General features: G+C 38.2%; 1 protein-coding gene across 2 annotated transcripts in view; it reads right to left on the bottom strand.

The window, feature by feature from the left end:
* Positions 1 to 17,635, bottom strand: part of usta (uronyl 2-sulfotransferase a) — a 173,290-nt gene extending 155,655 nt beyond the window's left edge. The window contains exons 1-2 of one of the 2 annotated variants that reach the window (XM_062044628.1): positions 17,476 to 17,635; positions 17,251 to 17,408 (exon numbers count right to left, since the gene is read on the bottom strand). In XM_062044628.1, coding sequence (XP_061900612.1) covers positions 17,251 to 17,408; positions 17,476 to 17,504 — 187 coding nt within the window. In that variant the 5' untranslated portion in view covers positions 17,505 to 17,635. Of the gene's footprint in view, positions 1 to 17,250 lie in introns of both variants that reach the window. The other variant, XM_062044627.1, reaches the window with a different exon arrangement.
* Positions 17,636 to 18,122: the final 487 nt, after the last annotated feature.

The following is an 18,122-nucleotide window of genomic DNA, read 5'->3' as shown; positions in this document are numbered from 1 at the left end:
ATACGTGTAGACGGCAATATTATGGCTGCATGACTCAAGTGAACAACACCAACATTTTATATGTTCCATTGAAAATATAGAACATTACCCACAAAATGTTTCAGTACGACTTTGGTAAGCTATGAAGCTGCACTGCTTGATGGATTGTACTGTGCTTCAACATATGAGTATTATTATGGTGTGTGTATAAGGTAAGACATATTATCTGGTGTTTTGTTTCACGGTATTAAGCAAAAGCAACTTTTCTTACTTTCTGGCACCTGCTGATCTGTCTTTGGGATCTGCATAAATCCTGAAAAATTGCGTGCATCCGCCTTTGTAGTCCGTGCCGACAACATAGATGATAAGCTTCTTCTTTTTCTCTATCTTCTTGTAATGGGACATTCATCCTCCGCTGTTGCCATTTCTAATATTAAGTAGTGTAAAGTTCTTACTTATATCTGTCAGTAAACTCGCCATGAAAGCGCTAAAACATACCGGTGTAGTGAATTTACATTATTCACCCAAGGAACTAGTCGGACGGTTTTTCACGGGACACATTTCCGGCTTTGTTGTTGTTTTGGGACAAGGAGATGCTGCTCCGTTATTGATTGAAGTAAAGTCTGAATGTCATTAAAACAGTTAGCTCCATCTTTTGACACTTCTTCCACTCCCGTCCTTGCACGCCACACCGCTACAACAAAGATGACGGGGAGAAGACGCTGCCAAAGGTGAGCCACGTAAATAAGACCGCCCACAGAAGCGACTGTCAGAAAGCTACTTGAAGATGATCTGTAAAACATAATCTATGCAACATTTTGACCAAAGAACCACCATTACATTTTATGTAGACCACAAGGAAGTGTTTTACATTTAGAAAAAAAAGAATAATGGGACGGCGTGGCGAATTTGGTAGAGTGGCTGTGCCAGCAATCGGAGTGTTGCTGGTTACTGGGGTTCAATTCCCACCTTCTACCTTCCTAGTCACGTCCGTTGTGTCCTTGGGCAAGACACTTCACCCTTTGCCTCTGATGGCTGCTGGTTAGCGCCTTGCATGGCAGCTCCCGCCATCAGTGTGTGAATGTGTGTGTGAATGGGTGAATGTGGAAATACTGTCAAAGCGCTTTGAGTACCTTGAAGGTAGAAAAGCGCTATACAAGTATAACCCATTGATCATTTATTTATAATAATAATATGGCTCCTTTAATGCGCCCTATAATGAAAAAAGATTAAAAATAGACCACTCATCGGCAGCACGCCTTATAATCCGGTGCGCCCTATGGTCCGGAAAGTACGGTAGTTCCCACCAATCACCTTTCATTCAACTCAATAATTGAGTTTTAATGTTATACATTACATTATCTCAAATAACTAAAGTATCAAATACGGATATTTTGGTTTGAGAATCGATATTAGAGCACAAAGATCTGGTATTGGCTGTATCGATATTTCAGTATAAAGCCCCACATCACTGTTGTTGACCCTTAAAATGAATGCACAAGCTCAAAAGCAGGTCAACAAACAGCCATATGAGTGAATGAACAACAAAGGGAACGGTTGTTTAAGCACCTCCACTGGGAATTATGAGCCGTCACATTGTTTTGGCATTTGGTCTGGATGTAACACCAATTAGGAGACGTAACACTGTACATGTCAGGGATATTTCTGCGTTGCTAATGGTGTAGGCCTGGTGTACGTTTCACACCCCAAAATGTAAAAAACAGAAGGCAACAAGACTCGCTGGACTCCCATTTTCATGACACCTTTGGTAATTCGCCTTCAAGCCTGCCCACTACACATGCCACTTCCACTCGGGTCGGCAGTTTGAGTCCTTGTTTTTAATATCCCTTTAACAGGAAGCGGGCGTAGCGCTGCAAAAAGCTCTTTTACAAACGTTTGGGGCATGTCGTCACAATGTATGTGGGTGTGTGGATGTGGGCAGGTGAGTCATGCTTTTTTACTCGCACACGCGGCTAAAAATAAATGGTGCGATTAAAAAGAAATAAAACGGTGGCACACGTGCAAATACATATTCCAACCCTTTCATTCTCATTTTGCTCCTAAAAAAAGTGGATCAGAAGGAGTAAGATTCCGGGAAAAGAAACATTGCTGGTAGTAGACTAGACTAGTGCCATATCAACGCTCTACACATCTGCTCAGCGCAAACGTTATCACGTGTACACAGTAGTGATGTCCCGATACCAATATTTTGGTTACGGTACCGGTACCAAAATTATTTTGATACTTTTCGGTACTTTTCGATACTTTAAAAAAAAAAAGTGACCACAAAAATTGCATTATTGGCTTTATTTTAACAAAAAATCTTAGGGTACATTAAACATATGTTTATTATTGCAAGTTTGTCCTTAAATAAAATAGTGAACATACAAGACAACTTGTCTTTTATTAGTAAGTAAGCAAACAAAGGCTCCTAATTTAGCTGCTGACATATGCAGTAACATATTATGTCATTTTCCATTCTATTATTTTGTCAAAAGTATTAAAGACAAGTGGTAGAAATTGAATTATTAATCTACTTGTTCATTTACTAATAATATCTGCTTACTTTCTCTTTTAACATAAATGATAAATGGGTTATACTTGTATAGCGCTTTTCTACCTTCAAGGTACTCAAAGCGCTTTGACAGTATTTCACATTTACCCATTCACACACACATTCACACACTGATGGAGGGAGCTGCCATGCAAGGCGCTAACCAGCAGCCATCAGAGGCAAAGGGTGAAGTGTCTTGCCCAAGGACACAACGGACGTGACTAGGAAGGTAGAAGGTGGGAATTGAACCCCAGTAACCAGCAACACTCCGATTGCTGGCACAGCCACTCTATCAACTTCGCCACGCCGTGTTCTATGTTCTATCTACACTTCTGTTCAAATGTAATAATCAATTATTCTTCTGTTGTTTGATACTTTACATTAGTTTTGGATGATACCACAAATTTGGGTATCAATCCGATACCAAGTAGTTACAGGTTCATACAAAGTCCTCATGTGTCCAGGGACGTATTTCCTGAGTTTTTAGACATAATATAGATTAAAAAAAAGCCGAAAAAAGATGCTGTGATATCGACATAATCTTAGTAGTATCGACTAGATACGCTACTGTACTTGGTATCATTACAGTGGATCTTAGGTGTAGATTCACCAATGGCGTTTGTTTACATTTTGGCGCCGGTGAGCTAGGGTGTGTAGTGAAGCATGATTAGCTATTCCTCGTCCTGCAGGGATGATACTTGTAAGAAACTTACTTTATTTGTCGCCATGGAGGCGAGGATTAGTGATTTAGAAGTAGCTACAACACTGCCGACTGGGGCTGGACTTTAGTCGCCAATGGAATGCTCCAATGCTGAAGTTGAACGGAAATTCTGGAATTTTTTTTAGAATTGTTGAAGTCCAGCACACAATTCCCAAACAGGCTGAATATTTTGAAGTTGGAACCGTTTGATTCAGATGAAAAATGTGTGAGTTGTGGAACTTTGAAGAATGTCCCATTGATTTCAATAGGAATTTCCCCAAAATTTAGGAATTTCGAGAAAAGAGGGATTTTTTTTTGAAAATGGTAAAAAACTTGAATGGTCTGAATGAGTTGAAATGGTTGGTGTTGGAATTTTTCAAATCGGTCGAGAAATGTTGAAGTAGTAACATGTTGAATTGAGAAATGGTATTACGGAATTCCTGGAATTTCGGGTAAACCGGGAATTTTTCCAGTTCAAAAAAACAACTTTGTTTTTTGTTGTGATTAAGAGGAATGTTTTGACGGTGGAACGGTTGAAAAATGTGGAAGGAGTAGTCGCCAGAAAAAAGGATGGAAATAGGGATTTGGAAAACCAGGAATTCTGCAAAATCCTGGAATGTTTTTTAACTTGGAAAAAAGGTTGTTTCTGAGCTGAGGATGCCGTTGTGGCTTGTGCAGCCCTTTGAGACACTCATGATTTAGGGCTATATAAGTAAACATTGATTGGTTGATTGATATGATCAGTAATGTAATTGCATGTGATGTCAGTCATGTTATGTAAATATATGTGTAGCTTAGTACATGTGTGTACGGCATGACCTAGTTAAACTATTACCCATCTTGTGGTATGCCAAAGGGTCACTTGATTGAAGTATGGTGTTTTCTTTTCCTATATTCAAACACAGTGTTACTGTTCAAAGTGTGTGTAATGTTACAGTCGGCAAAATATTAAATATACTTGTCAAATAATCTTTTTTTATTGATACTTACCCAAACGTTTAATTATGGGTTGCATTTGGCCTTATGATAAGACTGTGTATATACTGTATGTACGAGTGCACATGGGTGTTACTGTGTATGTTGTGTTAATAATACTAATAATTCTTTAGGACATTTCATATTGCTCCTAATGGTTTTCTGTGCTATTAAAATGTTTCATTCAGTGGCATCGGTGCTCCCAGAGAAAAAGCTAAGCGCACAGCCCTGGGAGGGGGCTCTCTAATAGTCCCAGACTGTAGGCTAAATCCACCGCCACACAATTTGAGCAAAAGTAAAGGAAAATCTGTCTTGAAAGCTGCATAAGAATGTGATTTTTCCTCACAAGTGAAACGCCAGGATTCTGCAGCCTCACATTAAGGAGGTCGGGGGCCAATGTACAAGACATGGATACAACGTTGATTATAGATACATGTCCTGTATAACAGACTTTGGAACAACGTGGCAAAATAGTTGTGTTTATAAAGTGAGATGGATCCACGTTGTTGATAGGGAAATGACCAAAATTCATCATCATCATCATTTCATCATAATTTATTTTTATTCCTTTCATGAAAATGCATATATACAAGCCACGTACAGTTGACACTTTCATTGTTTTTTGTTTCTTATATATTTCTATGATCAGAAAGGAGCAGATGGAAGAATACTATTCTTATATTTATTTACCCCTTTTTAACACAAATTATTTTAGACGACTTTATAACTGTTCCCTCCACCAACACCCAAACTCCAACATACTTATTAATTTTCGTGTAAGCATTTTCACAATGACACGTCCAATCAAAATCAAAAATCAGTTTGATATAATTCCAGTTGTCTCTTTTTGTAACTCTTTTTAAATTCAAAGATATTCTTGCAACTTTTTAAGTCTTTCTTTAGAGAATTCCATGGTTTCACACCAGCAACAGACAAGCATATTTGTTTCAAAGTTGTTCGCACTCTTGGATGTTTAAAACATCCATTCTCATCTTCAGACGTGAACACAAATAACTTTTGTAAGTCCTTCGGAATAACTTTATTTCTAGCTTTGAACATCACTAATAGAGTATGCAATATTACAATGTCTTTTAGTTTTAATAAACCTGCCCTAATAAAGAGTGGATTTGTGTGGTCTCTATATCCTACTGTAAAATTGATACACATTACTCTTTTCTGTGAAAGAAATAATGGCATTATGTTGCTGTGATATGTATTTCCCAATATTTCTGCACAATAATTGAAATAAGGTAGAATAATTGAGCAATATGACATTCTCATTGTTTTATACGGGAAACTGTATTTAACCTTGTTCAAAATAGATAAGCTTTGAGATAATAATAAAAATAATGGATTAGATTTTATATCGCACTTTTCTATTGTTATATAGCAGGCCTGGGCAATTATTTTGACTCGGGGGCCACATTTAGAGAAAAAAATGTGTCGGGGGGCCGGTATATCTATTTTTAGGAACACTAATACAAAACCTCACAATAATGTCTTATTGACTGCTAAAAACTTTATGACAGACCGCCTTAAAAAACGTAATGGAATTTTAAATTTTTCTATGAACGATAAAACACTGAATATTGACAAACTATAAACGTCACAACCCCTTTCGATCGACATATTTTACAATCAAGTGAAACGCAACAAAAATGCAACAAACAGTGAAATATGAATGCGAACAGTACAAAATAAACCCACCGATAATCTGATATATCACTAAACTTTAGAACTTTTTTGTGAATATCTCCTTCCGCGTCTGTGGAAACGCTTCCCGCCCACACTGCTTGCTGCCTCATCTGAGCTGCTGTGACGTAGATTACCATAGTAACTAATTAGATGACCATAGTAACTAGTATATGATGCAGATTCCAACCATTGAAAGACTTAGTATAGTTCAAGACTTACGGTCATTAGAAAACATGAGTGCACATCATAATGGCAGCTACACTTTACATCTTAAACATCTAAAAAAATATTTGAGAATGTCCGGCGGGCCAGATTGAAAAGCTCAACGGGCCGCATGTGGCCCCCGGGCCTTAATTTGCCCAGGTCTGTTATATACTCAAAGCGCTCACAGAGAAGTGGGAACCCATCATTCATTCACATCTGGTGGTGGTAAGCTACATTTGTAGCCACAGCTGCCCTGGGGTAGACTGACGGAAGCGAGGCTGCCAGTTTGCACCTACGGCCCCTCCGACCACCACCTATCATTCATTCACCAGTGTGAGCGGCACCGGGGGCAAGGGTGAAGTGTCCTGCCCAAGGACACAATGGCAGCGATTTGGATGTCAAGAGGCAGGGAGCGAACCTGCAACCCTCAGGTTTCTGACATGGCTGCTCTACCCACTACGCCATATCGCCCCAATACCTTATATAGATACCTTATACCTTACCTGCCATGTGAAGATACCTTATTTTTCACATGCAATATATGAACTTTCCATGTCAACTTCTCATCTAAGATGACCCCAAAAAATCTGATTTAAAACACCTTCTCAATTTACACATTGTTTATGGATAAACTAACTTCTATCTGTCTTTTATTACTGAATACCATAAATGTAGTCTTTTCCAAATTTAAAGATAATATTTTTACATCACACCACAATTTTAGTTTAACCATTTCCTCTTCAATATTATCGGCTAAGATTTTCAAGTCATCTCCTGAACATAAATGTGTATCGTCTGCGAATAATACATACTGTAAAATTTTCGAAACCTCCCAAATATCATTTATATATAAGATAAAAAGTTTAGGTCCTAAAATCGAACCTTGTGGAATTCCACATTCAATATTCATACATTCTGACCTATGATCATCGATTTCAACACATTGCTGTCGTTGTTGTAAATAGCTGGTTAACCAGTCCAGTGCAACTCCTCTAACACCATAAGTATATCATTTAGAAATGAGAATTTGATGATCTATAGTGTCAAATGCCTTCTTTAAATCAATGAACACTCCTATTGTGTATTTATTTTGATCAATTGCAGTTGTAATCTCTTCAATAATGTTCATGATGGCCAAGCTCGTAGACCTATTTGATCGAAATCCATACTGATTCAATGGTCAAATCAACGTCACAACCTGACATTGAATAAACATCGGCAAAAATAATGTTTTTTCAATGTTAAAATAGAGTTGCTCAACATCAGGAACTAATTCAACATACAAACTCTTTATTTATTGAATCACAAATATTGAAATTAAACGATTTGGTGCATTTGCAAACAGCTAAAAGGATGTACAAAGCAAAATATAACCTGCTACCCAAGAATGTACAACAATTCTTCTCAACAAAAGAGGAGAAATATAACCTTAGAGGAAATTCTAATTTAAAACATTTGTATGCACGTACAACACTTAAAACCTTTAGTATATCAGTATGTGGAATTAAATTATGGAATGGATTAAGCAAAGAAATCAAACAAAGCACTAATATGATTCACTTTAAGACTGTTCAAACTACAAGTGTTCACAAAGTACACAGAACAAGAATTATGATGAACATCTTGAACCCTTTTTTTCTTTTTTTTCTCTTTTGAGATAAAGATAATTCATGTATTTATTATTTGTTTACTTAATATGGTATATTATTTATGTATTATTTATTTATTCACTGTTCTGTTACAGAGAACAAGGAAATGGGATAAAATTGCTATGGTATGAAAAGGGGTAGGATTAAATTAGCTCTGCTTCTTCCTACTCCTTTTCGGACGTGCTGTGATGAAACAACTGGAATTGTGTGATGCATTACATTGTATCGTATGCATGTTCCAAATAAACTGAAACTGAACTGAACTGAACAAGTCCTCAACCTTGTTATAATGTATTGTACCTGCCGGGTTGCCTTTAACTGAACGGTGATCGGCTGCTGAGACCTGTCGGTCTTTACCACAGTGGTGTACCAGACTTGACATGGCACGTGAAAGATCTACGCTCAGGGAGACACAACTACATTTCCATATTCCTGGTTAAACACATGCAGGAGTTGCATGAGCTCCAGGAGAGCTTGCAACAAAGGTGTCGTCTATCCACAGTGCAAAGACGCTTCTAAGATATTCATCCTCACCACCATTGCAGAAAATAGACTACCGTATTTTCTGGATAATAGGGCGCACCGGATTATAAAGCACACTGCCTAGTCAGGTCTATTTTCATACAAAAGGCACACTGGATTATAGGGCGTATTAAAGGAGTCATGTTATTTATTTATTTTTCTAAATGTAAAACACTTCCTTGTGGTCTACATAGGAGGATGAATGTCCCATAACAAGAAGATAGAGAAAAAGAAGAAGCTTATCGACTACGGTCTTGCCACGGACTACAAAGGCGGATTTATGCAGATCCCAAATACAGATCAGCAGGTACCAGAAGGTAAGAAAAGTTGCTTTTGCATAATATTGCGAAACAAAACGCCAGATAATATGTCTTACCTTAAACACACACCATAATAATACTCGTATGTTGAAGCACAGTACAATCCATCAAGCGGTGTGGCTTCATAGCTTACCAAAGTCGCACTAAAGCATTTTAATAGATTTTTAAGGGCCGTGTGTAATGTTCTATATTTTCAATGGAACATATAACATTTTGGTGTTGTTTACTTGAGTCATATTGCAGTCTACACGTATCTCTTATGTGTGACTGCCATCTACTGGTCACACTTATCATTACACCATGTACCAAATAAAATAGCTTCGAGGTTGGTAAGCACAACCAAAATTATTCCGGACATTAGGTGCACCAGGTTATAATGCGCACTGTCGAGTTATTTTAAGTGCGCCTTATAGTCCGAAAAATACAGTAAGTTTTTTTCCATGTAACATTATCACTGGAGGACTCAAGGAAAGGGGATGGCTAAGCATGCTACACACACACACCGAGCAGGATGACACAAGAAGCCAACCGCTAAAGCTTCAATGTAAAGTAGGCGTGATCAATCCAGGTGTCGATACTATTGATACCTGGTGTAGTATGAGTATAATAATGATACAAAAGTGATTAAAACAATGTTTTATTTTTCTTGTTCTCATTACAAAATATATTTTTGGGTCGTTTTTGTTATTGTTTACAACCCCAGAGAGTACGTCTCTGGATACAGGGCAAAACCAAAATGATTTAAATGGGAGCCAATAGTAGTTTTTTGTTTGTGTTTAATTATTGTGAATGAGACACTTTATTTTGTTAAACATTTATGAAACATTCAATACATCGTCTGATTTACTAAAATACTAGAAAATTGTAAATTTAATAAGATATGCTTCATGAAAATGTTTTACTGTGTTTACTTGCTTTAAAAACTTTTCAGTTCTATGATGTAAAACAGTATCTTGTTGTACGCCAAAGGATAACTTGATTGAGGTATGATGTTTTATTTTCCTATACTCAAACACAGTGTTACTGTTCAAACTGTATGTAATGTTACAGTTGGCAAAATATTAAATATACTGGTTAAATAATATTTTTTTATGGGTACTTAGGCCAGGGGTTGGCAACCCAAAATGTTGAAAGAGCCATATTGGACCAAAAATAAACAAAATTTAAAAAATCTGTCTGGAGCCGCAGAAAATTAAAAGGGGATCTACACCTAACATCCACTGTAATGATACCAAGTACAATAGCGTATCTAGTCGATACTACTATGATTACATCACAAAATCTTTTTTCCTTTTAAAATAATTCCTATTATGTTTATAAACTCAGGAAATATGTCCCTGGACACATGAGGACTTTGAATATGACCGATGTATGATCCTGTAAAGACTTGGTATCGGATTGATACCCAAATTTGTGGTATCATCCAAAACTAATGTAAAGTATCAAACAACAGAAGAATAAGTGATTTATACATTTTAACAGAAGTGTAGATAGAACATGTTAAAAGAGAAAGTAAGCAGAAAATAATAGTAAATGAACAAGTGGATTAATAAACATTTTTTACAGCTTACGCACACGCACACACTAGCGGCCAGGAGAGACGTAGTGAGACAAAACGTGTCTCAAAGTACAGTAGATACGTTATGATGCTGTTTTTTAAGATACCAGTGATTAATGGAAGGTCAATAAACAACTGTTATGAAATAAGATTTCAGAAATATAATGTTTCCCTTAATTCTGTCAATTTTTCTGTCTTGAAAAACAGTGGTTGTCTTATATTCAGGTCATATCTCAAAGCTTAGGCACCAGCCATTTGTCAATCCAGACCTCCATGAGTCACATCCAGGCTCCTTTTGAGAGTGGTGTTCACTGTCAGACCGGCAGCCGCATTGTTGTTGGTTTTTTACAGTTTGGAAGGCTACTGGAAAGTGTAACTCGTTAAAACGGCCCCCTGAAAATATATAATGTGCAAAAATGTTGTGTTTGCTGACCAGTGACATCCCCAAGGAGCTCATTGAGAGGCTTGGAAGAACTGAATTGTTGAGTCGATGCTCTTTTATTGCTCTCATCAGGAACTGTTGAAGAGTTTCCAACAGAGATAAACCAAGGGGACATAAATGACTAATCCTTGTGGGTTCTAACATACACAATTTTACTACGACTATTACGACTACTGTTAGGCAGCTTGCTCCTATTATATAAACAACACGAACGGTCAGACAGTGCCAACATTGTTCATCTGCAAAATCAATCATTGAATAACTTCCACTAGACTGTAAGATTCCTATTTTATTTCCTTGGATTCTGAAGGAATTTTGTGTCTGGATGAAACTTAACCTTCTTTTAGCTACTATTTTCATATAGAAGAACTTCAAGCTGTCCTGGTGAAATATGACAAAACTGGATATTAAAATGTCGCCTGTTCAGACCCTCCAGAAATTTCACAAAGATGAGTTACGCAATATCAGCCAATCTCGCAACATCTGCGCACATTCATCGAAAGGGAATTCTAACGTAACAAACAATCACAACAAAATGTGTTTGCAGGCAATTTTGTTTGTTTACAAAAGTATTTTATTCATAATTATTGCCATAATTTTTTTTTTCAAAAATGATTCCATAAAAAGTACAATTTATATCTGGTCTAAAAACATCATTCAAATTCGAATTTTGCTAAGAGTAAGATGCTGTGTATGCAGTGTCGTTGCAAACTACGAGTTTTTAATAAAAGTAAAATAAACTGTTTTGAATTATCGCTCTCATTTGTATCCAATGGTGTCGTTCTCGCCAGTTCTGGGTCGTAAATGGCTGTCAGAGCATACCAACTTATCAGAATACATTCTCAGCCATCTACTTTCCAGGTGAGAAGCCTTATTTATAATCTACAATAAACTTCCAAAGAGCAGGGAAGCGTTGCGATGATGTAAACATAAGGACACACGGTAGCGATCACATCGGCGCTATAAATAGTTGGTCTGCATAAGCACTTATAATAACAATATCAGTAATACTTGGTTGTTATTCAAGTCACAAAATGTACAGTCGTGGTTAAAAGTTTACATACACTTGTAAAGAACATAATTACATGGCTGTCTTGAGTTTCCAATAATTTCTACAACTCTTATTTTTTTGTGATAGAGTGACTGGAGCACATACTTGTTGGTCACAAAAAACATTCATGAAGTTTGGTTCTTTTATGAATTTATTATGAGTCTACTGAAAATGTGACCAAATCTGCTTGGTCATAAGTATACATACAGCAATGTTAATATTTGGTTAATTGTCCCATAGCAAGTTTCACTGCAATAAGGCGCTTTTGGTAGCCATCCACAAGCCTCTGGCAAGTTTCTGGTTGAATTTTTGACCACTCCTCTTGACAAAATTGGTGCAGTTCAGCTAAATGTGTTGGTTTTCTGACATGGACTTGTTTCTTCAGCATTATCCACACGTTTAAGTCAGGACTTTGGGAAGGCCATTCTAAAACATTAATTCTAGCCTGATTTAGCCATTTCTTTACCACTTTTGACGTGTGTTTGGGGTCATTGTCCTGTTGGAACATCCAACTGCGCCCAAGACCCAACCTCTGGGCTGATGATTTTAGGTTGTCCTGAAGAATTTGGAGGTAATCCTCCTTTTTCATTGTCCCATGTACTCTCTGTAAAGCACCAGTTCCATTGGCAGGAAAACAGGCCCAGAGCATAATACTACCACCACCATGCTTGACGGTAGGTGTGGTGTTCCTGGGATTAAAGGCCTCACCTTTTCTCCTCCAAACTTATTGCTGGGTATTGTGGCCAAACAGCTCAATTTTTGTTTCATCTGACATCACATGGACAAAGATAAGACCTTGTGGAGGAAAGTTATGTGGTAAATGGAGTATTGTTGGCACTTTTTGGATAGTTTTTTATTGGATTTTATGGGCGGAATAGAGGAGCTCCCATTAGCTCCGCTGTTTATTTACGTTTATTTTAATATTTAGAATGCCTTAAAAAAAAAAATCGAACTGTTGTCATGTCTTTCATAATGATTGTGAACGATAGGCAAAATAAAAAAATAAAAAGCGCAGTTCCCCTTTAAAAAGGCATGGAAAGTGAGGTTTAAACAAGGTACTATATGGCATCCGTTACAGATGTTGAAAAATGGCCTATGAAATTGAGTTTAAAATGGCAAATACAGCCCATTTAGTTCGATCTAATAAAATCCTTTTGGGATTAAGGTAATAAAAAAAAACACATAATTGACAACAAATTCGTAAAACCCCAAAGTCGACACGATGTCATTGAAAAAGTTTAAGCCTCGAAGCATCCCAACTTGATGTACAATATCACCCAGCTTCGATAGAGAAGTGCCAGCAGAAGACAGAAGACCACAGCACCAACAGCAGAGGTGAAAGGGCAGCCCAACAGACGTCAAATCATCACCAACGGTCTGTTACCGTCACCCCAGCTGCATGTTGAGTGACATCCTCAAGCCCACAATTTCCACAAAAAGTCTCTGTTGCCGACACCAACCCCGCTGCGAGAAACCCTCTCTGGCAAACCAAGCGACTCCTCTCTTACATACACACAACATCCTTACCTTTATTTAAACATGACACAAGGCAGAGGAAGGTAGATAAGTGTGTAAATAAGGTTAAAACATGCATATAGTACACCCACACACACACACATTCTTGTATTTGTTACCTTCTTGAGACCTCCAAAATGCCTACCTCTTTAGGACCAGCCTTTCTAGATATATAAAGATTTGTATTTACAACATTAATAATATATACATACTATGCAAATAAAAAAAATGTAAGCTTTTAGTTATTATTAATTTTAATTTTTTTGTCATTTTTAATCTTCATTACTTACATCAAGTTATTACAGTATGTCTCTATATACATACAGTATATATATTTTTTTTTAAATTAATTTTGGCCAAAGGGGGCGCATATTCAATTTCATTTCACCACCAGGGGTGCAAATGAGATCTCTATTTTTAGTTTTTTGTAATAATCTTAAAGCCGATGACAAACGAGTTATGGACCACAGATGGCCCCTGTGCCGCACTTTGGGCAACCCAGCTGTAGAAGCTAACTGTTGATGGCCACTATATTCTTAGTACAATAATGTATGTGTTCATCCTATGGTCACATATGGGATGCGGGTTGTCTTACGTCAGCACCGGAAGTCGTAAAATCAGCTGTCCACCTGGCGGGTTTTTTCTGGGATGAATAGGGAAGTCCTTCATTAGCTGCCGTCTTGTTTTATCATATATTGCTGCCTTTGCACAATGTTTACTTTTGTATGCACATTAAATCAACAAAATATCCTGACTTTGGAGCAATGTTCACAAAATCTAGTATTTGGCTCTCTATTAGATGCAATTGTTTTCCGTATTGGGACCATGAATTCAGTCCTAACTTGTTCACCGGTCCTCATATGGAAGGTAGTTTTCCTTGTTGATGTCTCAAGAAAGCAATACAAGAACACACATAACACACACACACACGCACACACACACGCACGCACACATGCACGCACACACACACACACACACGCACGCACACATAGGCTAGATGAATAAATGAATACTCAATCAGCATGCTAAATCAAACTATAGCCTACATTCTTGTTGTATGACAACAGAATGGCTAGCAAAACAGGAGGCAGAGGAAACTACTGATTTAGTATTTGCTAATTGAACTTTACAGATCACAAAAAAGGTAAATTCGGATCGCTAATGTTGTTAGCATAAATTAATGGGATTTGACATACAGAAAATTAGCATCACGGCTAACGGAGAAATATGTTCGGTTCATTATAAGACTGTGATGGTACATAAACCTAGCTAGCTAGAGATATTGGCCCCAAAATCATTTAACAAGTACAGGAACAGCTAGCTAGCTTGAGTGGAAGTCTGCTGGAGTAGCCTTCAGTCATACAGTAACAAGCAATTGTTAAAAAAAAGCAATTGTTAAAAAGCAACACCTCTATTAAACTTAAATACAATAGATCAAATATATTCACCCCAGTAATATCATCAAAACTTACCTGACTGGATTAAGTCCTTGGGCTCAAGTACTAATGAGGCCTCAATAGCCCTGTGTGTAGCATGCTGGTAGTTATCTGTGCATGTGATAGAAGAAAGCACTGCACATGTGATGGAGGAATGCACAGTGAAGGGTTGAAATTCTACTGAATTTGCATTAAATCAGGTTGTTTTAGCTAATAATCATGCTGCAAGATATAGCATGTTGCATTCAATGTTTATTCCCATGAATTTCCCATTAATAAAGGCTTAGTTGGCCACATGCGTGGACAGCACCTTTTAGCTCTTATTTCCAAAATTGTGTACACTACTGAATTGGGGTCTTATGGCCGCTTATGTGGACACTTATACTGCTATCTGGTGGTGTCAGAAGAGTATAACATACAATGGAATTTGGAAAAAAAAAAGTGTAAAAATAAGAATTAGCATGTCACTAAACATGAAGTACACGTTTGTTACTTATGGACTAAGTACATCATATAAAAAGATGGTTCTTAGTTTTTATTCTAATTAGGGTCCAATAAGCCCGAATAGCAAAGAGAAATTTAAAAAAAAAACATGTAAACAAACAGCTTGGGCCTTAAGAGGTTAATTCCCGTTAATTCCTAAATATTCCCGTTAATTCCCATGGAAAGTTTCCCACTTTGAATATTCCCTGAATTTTGCAACCCTATACATGGTAGTGTAAAAGTGGTAGTTTGAGATGCATGGTTGTGTAAAAGTGGTAATTATAGACACATAGTGGTGTAAAAGTGGTAGTTATAGGCACATGGTAGTACAAAATAATAATAATAATAATACCTGGGATTTATATAGCGTTTTTCTAAGTACCCAAAGTCGCTTTACATGTTTTTCTGAACCCATCAATCATTCACACCTGGTGGTGGTAAGCTACTTTCGTAGCCACAGCTGCCCTGGGGTAGACTGTGGTAGTTTGAGACACGTGGTTGTGTAATTGTGTAAAAATGGTAGTTTTAGACACATAGTAGTGTAAAAGTGGTAGTTTTAGACACATGGTAGTGTAAAAGTGGTAGTTTTAGACAGATTGTAGTGCAAAAGTGGTAGTTTTAGACACATGGTTGTGCAAAAGTGGTAGTTTTAGACACATGGTAGTGCAAAAGTGGTAGTTTTAGACACATGGTAGTGCAAAAGTGGTAGTTTTAGACACATGGAAGTGCAAATGTGGTAGTTTTAGACACACAGTAGTGCAAAAGTGGTAGTTTTAGACCAGGGGTCGGCAACCCGCGGAGCCGCATGCGGCTCTTTGACCACTCTGATGCGGCTCAGCTACATACTTGCCGACCTCCCCGATTTTCGCAGGAGATTTATGGTTCTCAGTGTCTCTCATTGATTACTCCCAGGGAAAATATAATCCTATTTACACTCTAATTACTAAATAAAGGGAGTGCCCTAATTGCACTGCAGTAATTGTCCTCTATAGCGTTTACAAACAGCATGCCATCCCGGCCACATGTTGTATGTTTTGTTTTTTCTTGCACACATAGGAGACAGCAAAGCATACTTAGTCATCAGCCACACAGCTTACACTGACGGTATCCGTATCAAACAACTTTAACATTGTTACGTTACAAATATGCGCCACACTGTGAACCCACACCAAAAAAGAATGAAAAACACATTTCTGGAGAACATCCCACCGTAACACAACATAAACACAACACAACCAATACCCAGAATCCCATGCAGCCCTAACTCTTCCGGTCTAGATTATACACCCCCGCTGCCACTAAATCCCCCCACACATCAACCCCCCCACCCTCTCCGTGCGTTGGTTGAGCGGAAGAGTTAGGGCTGCATGGGATTCTGGGTATTGGTACCGTCAGTGTAAGATGTGTGGCTGCTGAGGTAGTACGCCTTGCTGTCACTTACGTGAGCAAGCTGAAACTGCATTCTGGATGTGGTCGAGCAGGTACGCTGTTTGGGCAGGCTGTAGAGGGTGCCAAAAGCAGTGTCATCACACCCTCACGCCGCACTAACATCAAATTTCCACATTAAAGTGCGTGCCGGTGCGTGTGTCGGAGACCCCTGGTTAACATAGCACAAGGCGTTTAAGCTTTGTATGCGGTGTTTTTCATCTTAATTTTTTTTGTGGCTCCCATTATTTTCTTTAATTTGTGAAACTTGCCAAAATAGCTCTTTGAGTGGTAAAGGTTGCCGACCCCTGTTTTAGACACATGGTAGTGCAAACGTGGTAGCTTTAGACACATGGTAGTGTAAAAAAAATCTAGTTTTAGACACATGGTAGTGTAAAAGTAGTAGTTTTAGACACACGGTAGTGCAAACGTGTTAGTTTTAGACATAAGGTAGTGCAAACGTGGTAGTTTTAGACACATGGTAGTGCAAAAGTGGTAGTTTTAGACACACGGTAGTGCAAAAGTGGTAGTTTTAGACACATGGTAGTGTAAAAAAAAATCTAGTTTTAGACACAAGGTTGTGTAAAAGTGGTAGTTTGAGACACATGGTTGTGTAATTGTGTGAAAGTGGTAGTTTTACACACACTGCAGGGGGAAAGTGAGAGTGTGCAGTGAGTATTTTAGCACTGCCAGCAGAGCCACACGAAACAAGAAAAACGGGAGAAAAAGAAGAAGTTCCTACCAATATATTGTCTGATGTCCAGCAGGATTCTGGGGGGTTCTCCGTTGAGCTGGTACAAGAGGGAGGCCAGGCAGAAGAACAGCAGTGTCCCCATGCAGAAGACGTAAGCTCTGAGGGGGAAGCACCAAGGCAGAGAGGCGAACAACTTCTTGACGTTCCTGACGTGAACGAGAAGAAGGTTCTGGTTGTTTTTGCCGCTAAAAGTCTTCATCATCTGCTCCTCACATTACAAGGCGACACTCAAAGTCAGCCATCGAACATCGGAAGTTCTTGGCGGACGTGCGGCGGCTCCTCTGCGGCGCTGCGGTCCGTGCACGGTGACTCCTGCTCGACTTGCCTTGGTGTGAGCACTCCGGCAGATTGTCGGCTCTCTGCGAGACCTCTAGGCTGCATCTTGGCAGGCAGGCTCCCCTTCTGGGTGTCAGGTTACTAAACGTGGAAGAACAGAGCGAGAGAGGGTTTGTTTCAATCATATAAATGGTGCACTTTTGGATGGGAAACAGCGACACCCAGTGGTTAAACCAAATATGATAGAATTTTTGCACAATTGTTAACATTTTTACCATTTTTGTGTGGGTTAGGGCAGGGGTCCCCAACCACCGGTACCGGGCCGCACAAGAAAAAAAAAAAAAAAAAATTTTTTAATTTTATTTTTTATTAAATCAACATAAAAAACACGATATATACATTATATATCAATATAGATCAATACAGTCTGCAGGGATACAGTCCGTAAGCACACGATTGTATTTCTTTATGGAAAAAAAATATATATATATATATATATATATATATATATATTATTTGACCGGCGTCAGCGAGCAGCTGCAATCAATCGCCGGTGTTGTACCGAAATCTGTTACCCATCGGAA

This window comes from Entelurus aequoreus, linkage group LG04, assembly GCF_033978785.1.
Source record: "Entelurus aequoreus isolate RoL-2023_Sb linkage group LG04, RoL_Eaeq_v1.1, whole genome shotgun sequence".
Lineage (NCBI taxonomy): Eukaryota > Metazoa > Chordata > Actinopteri > Syngnathiformes > Syngnathidae > Entelurus > Entelurus aequoreus.
Note: the sequence above shows the minus strand (reverse complement) of the source record. Positions and strands in the feature narration are given on the sequence as shown.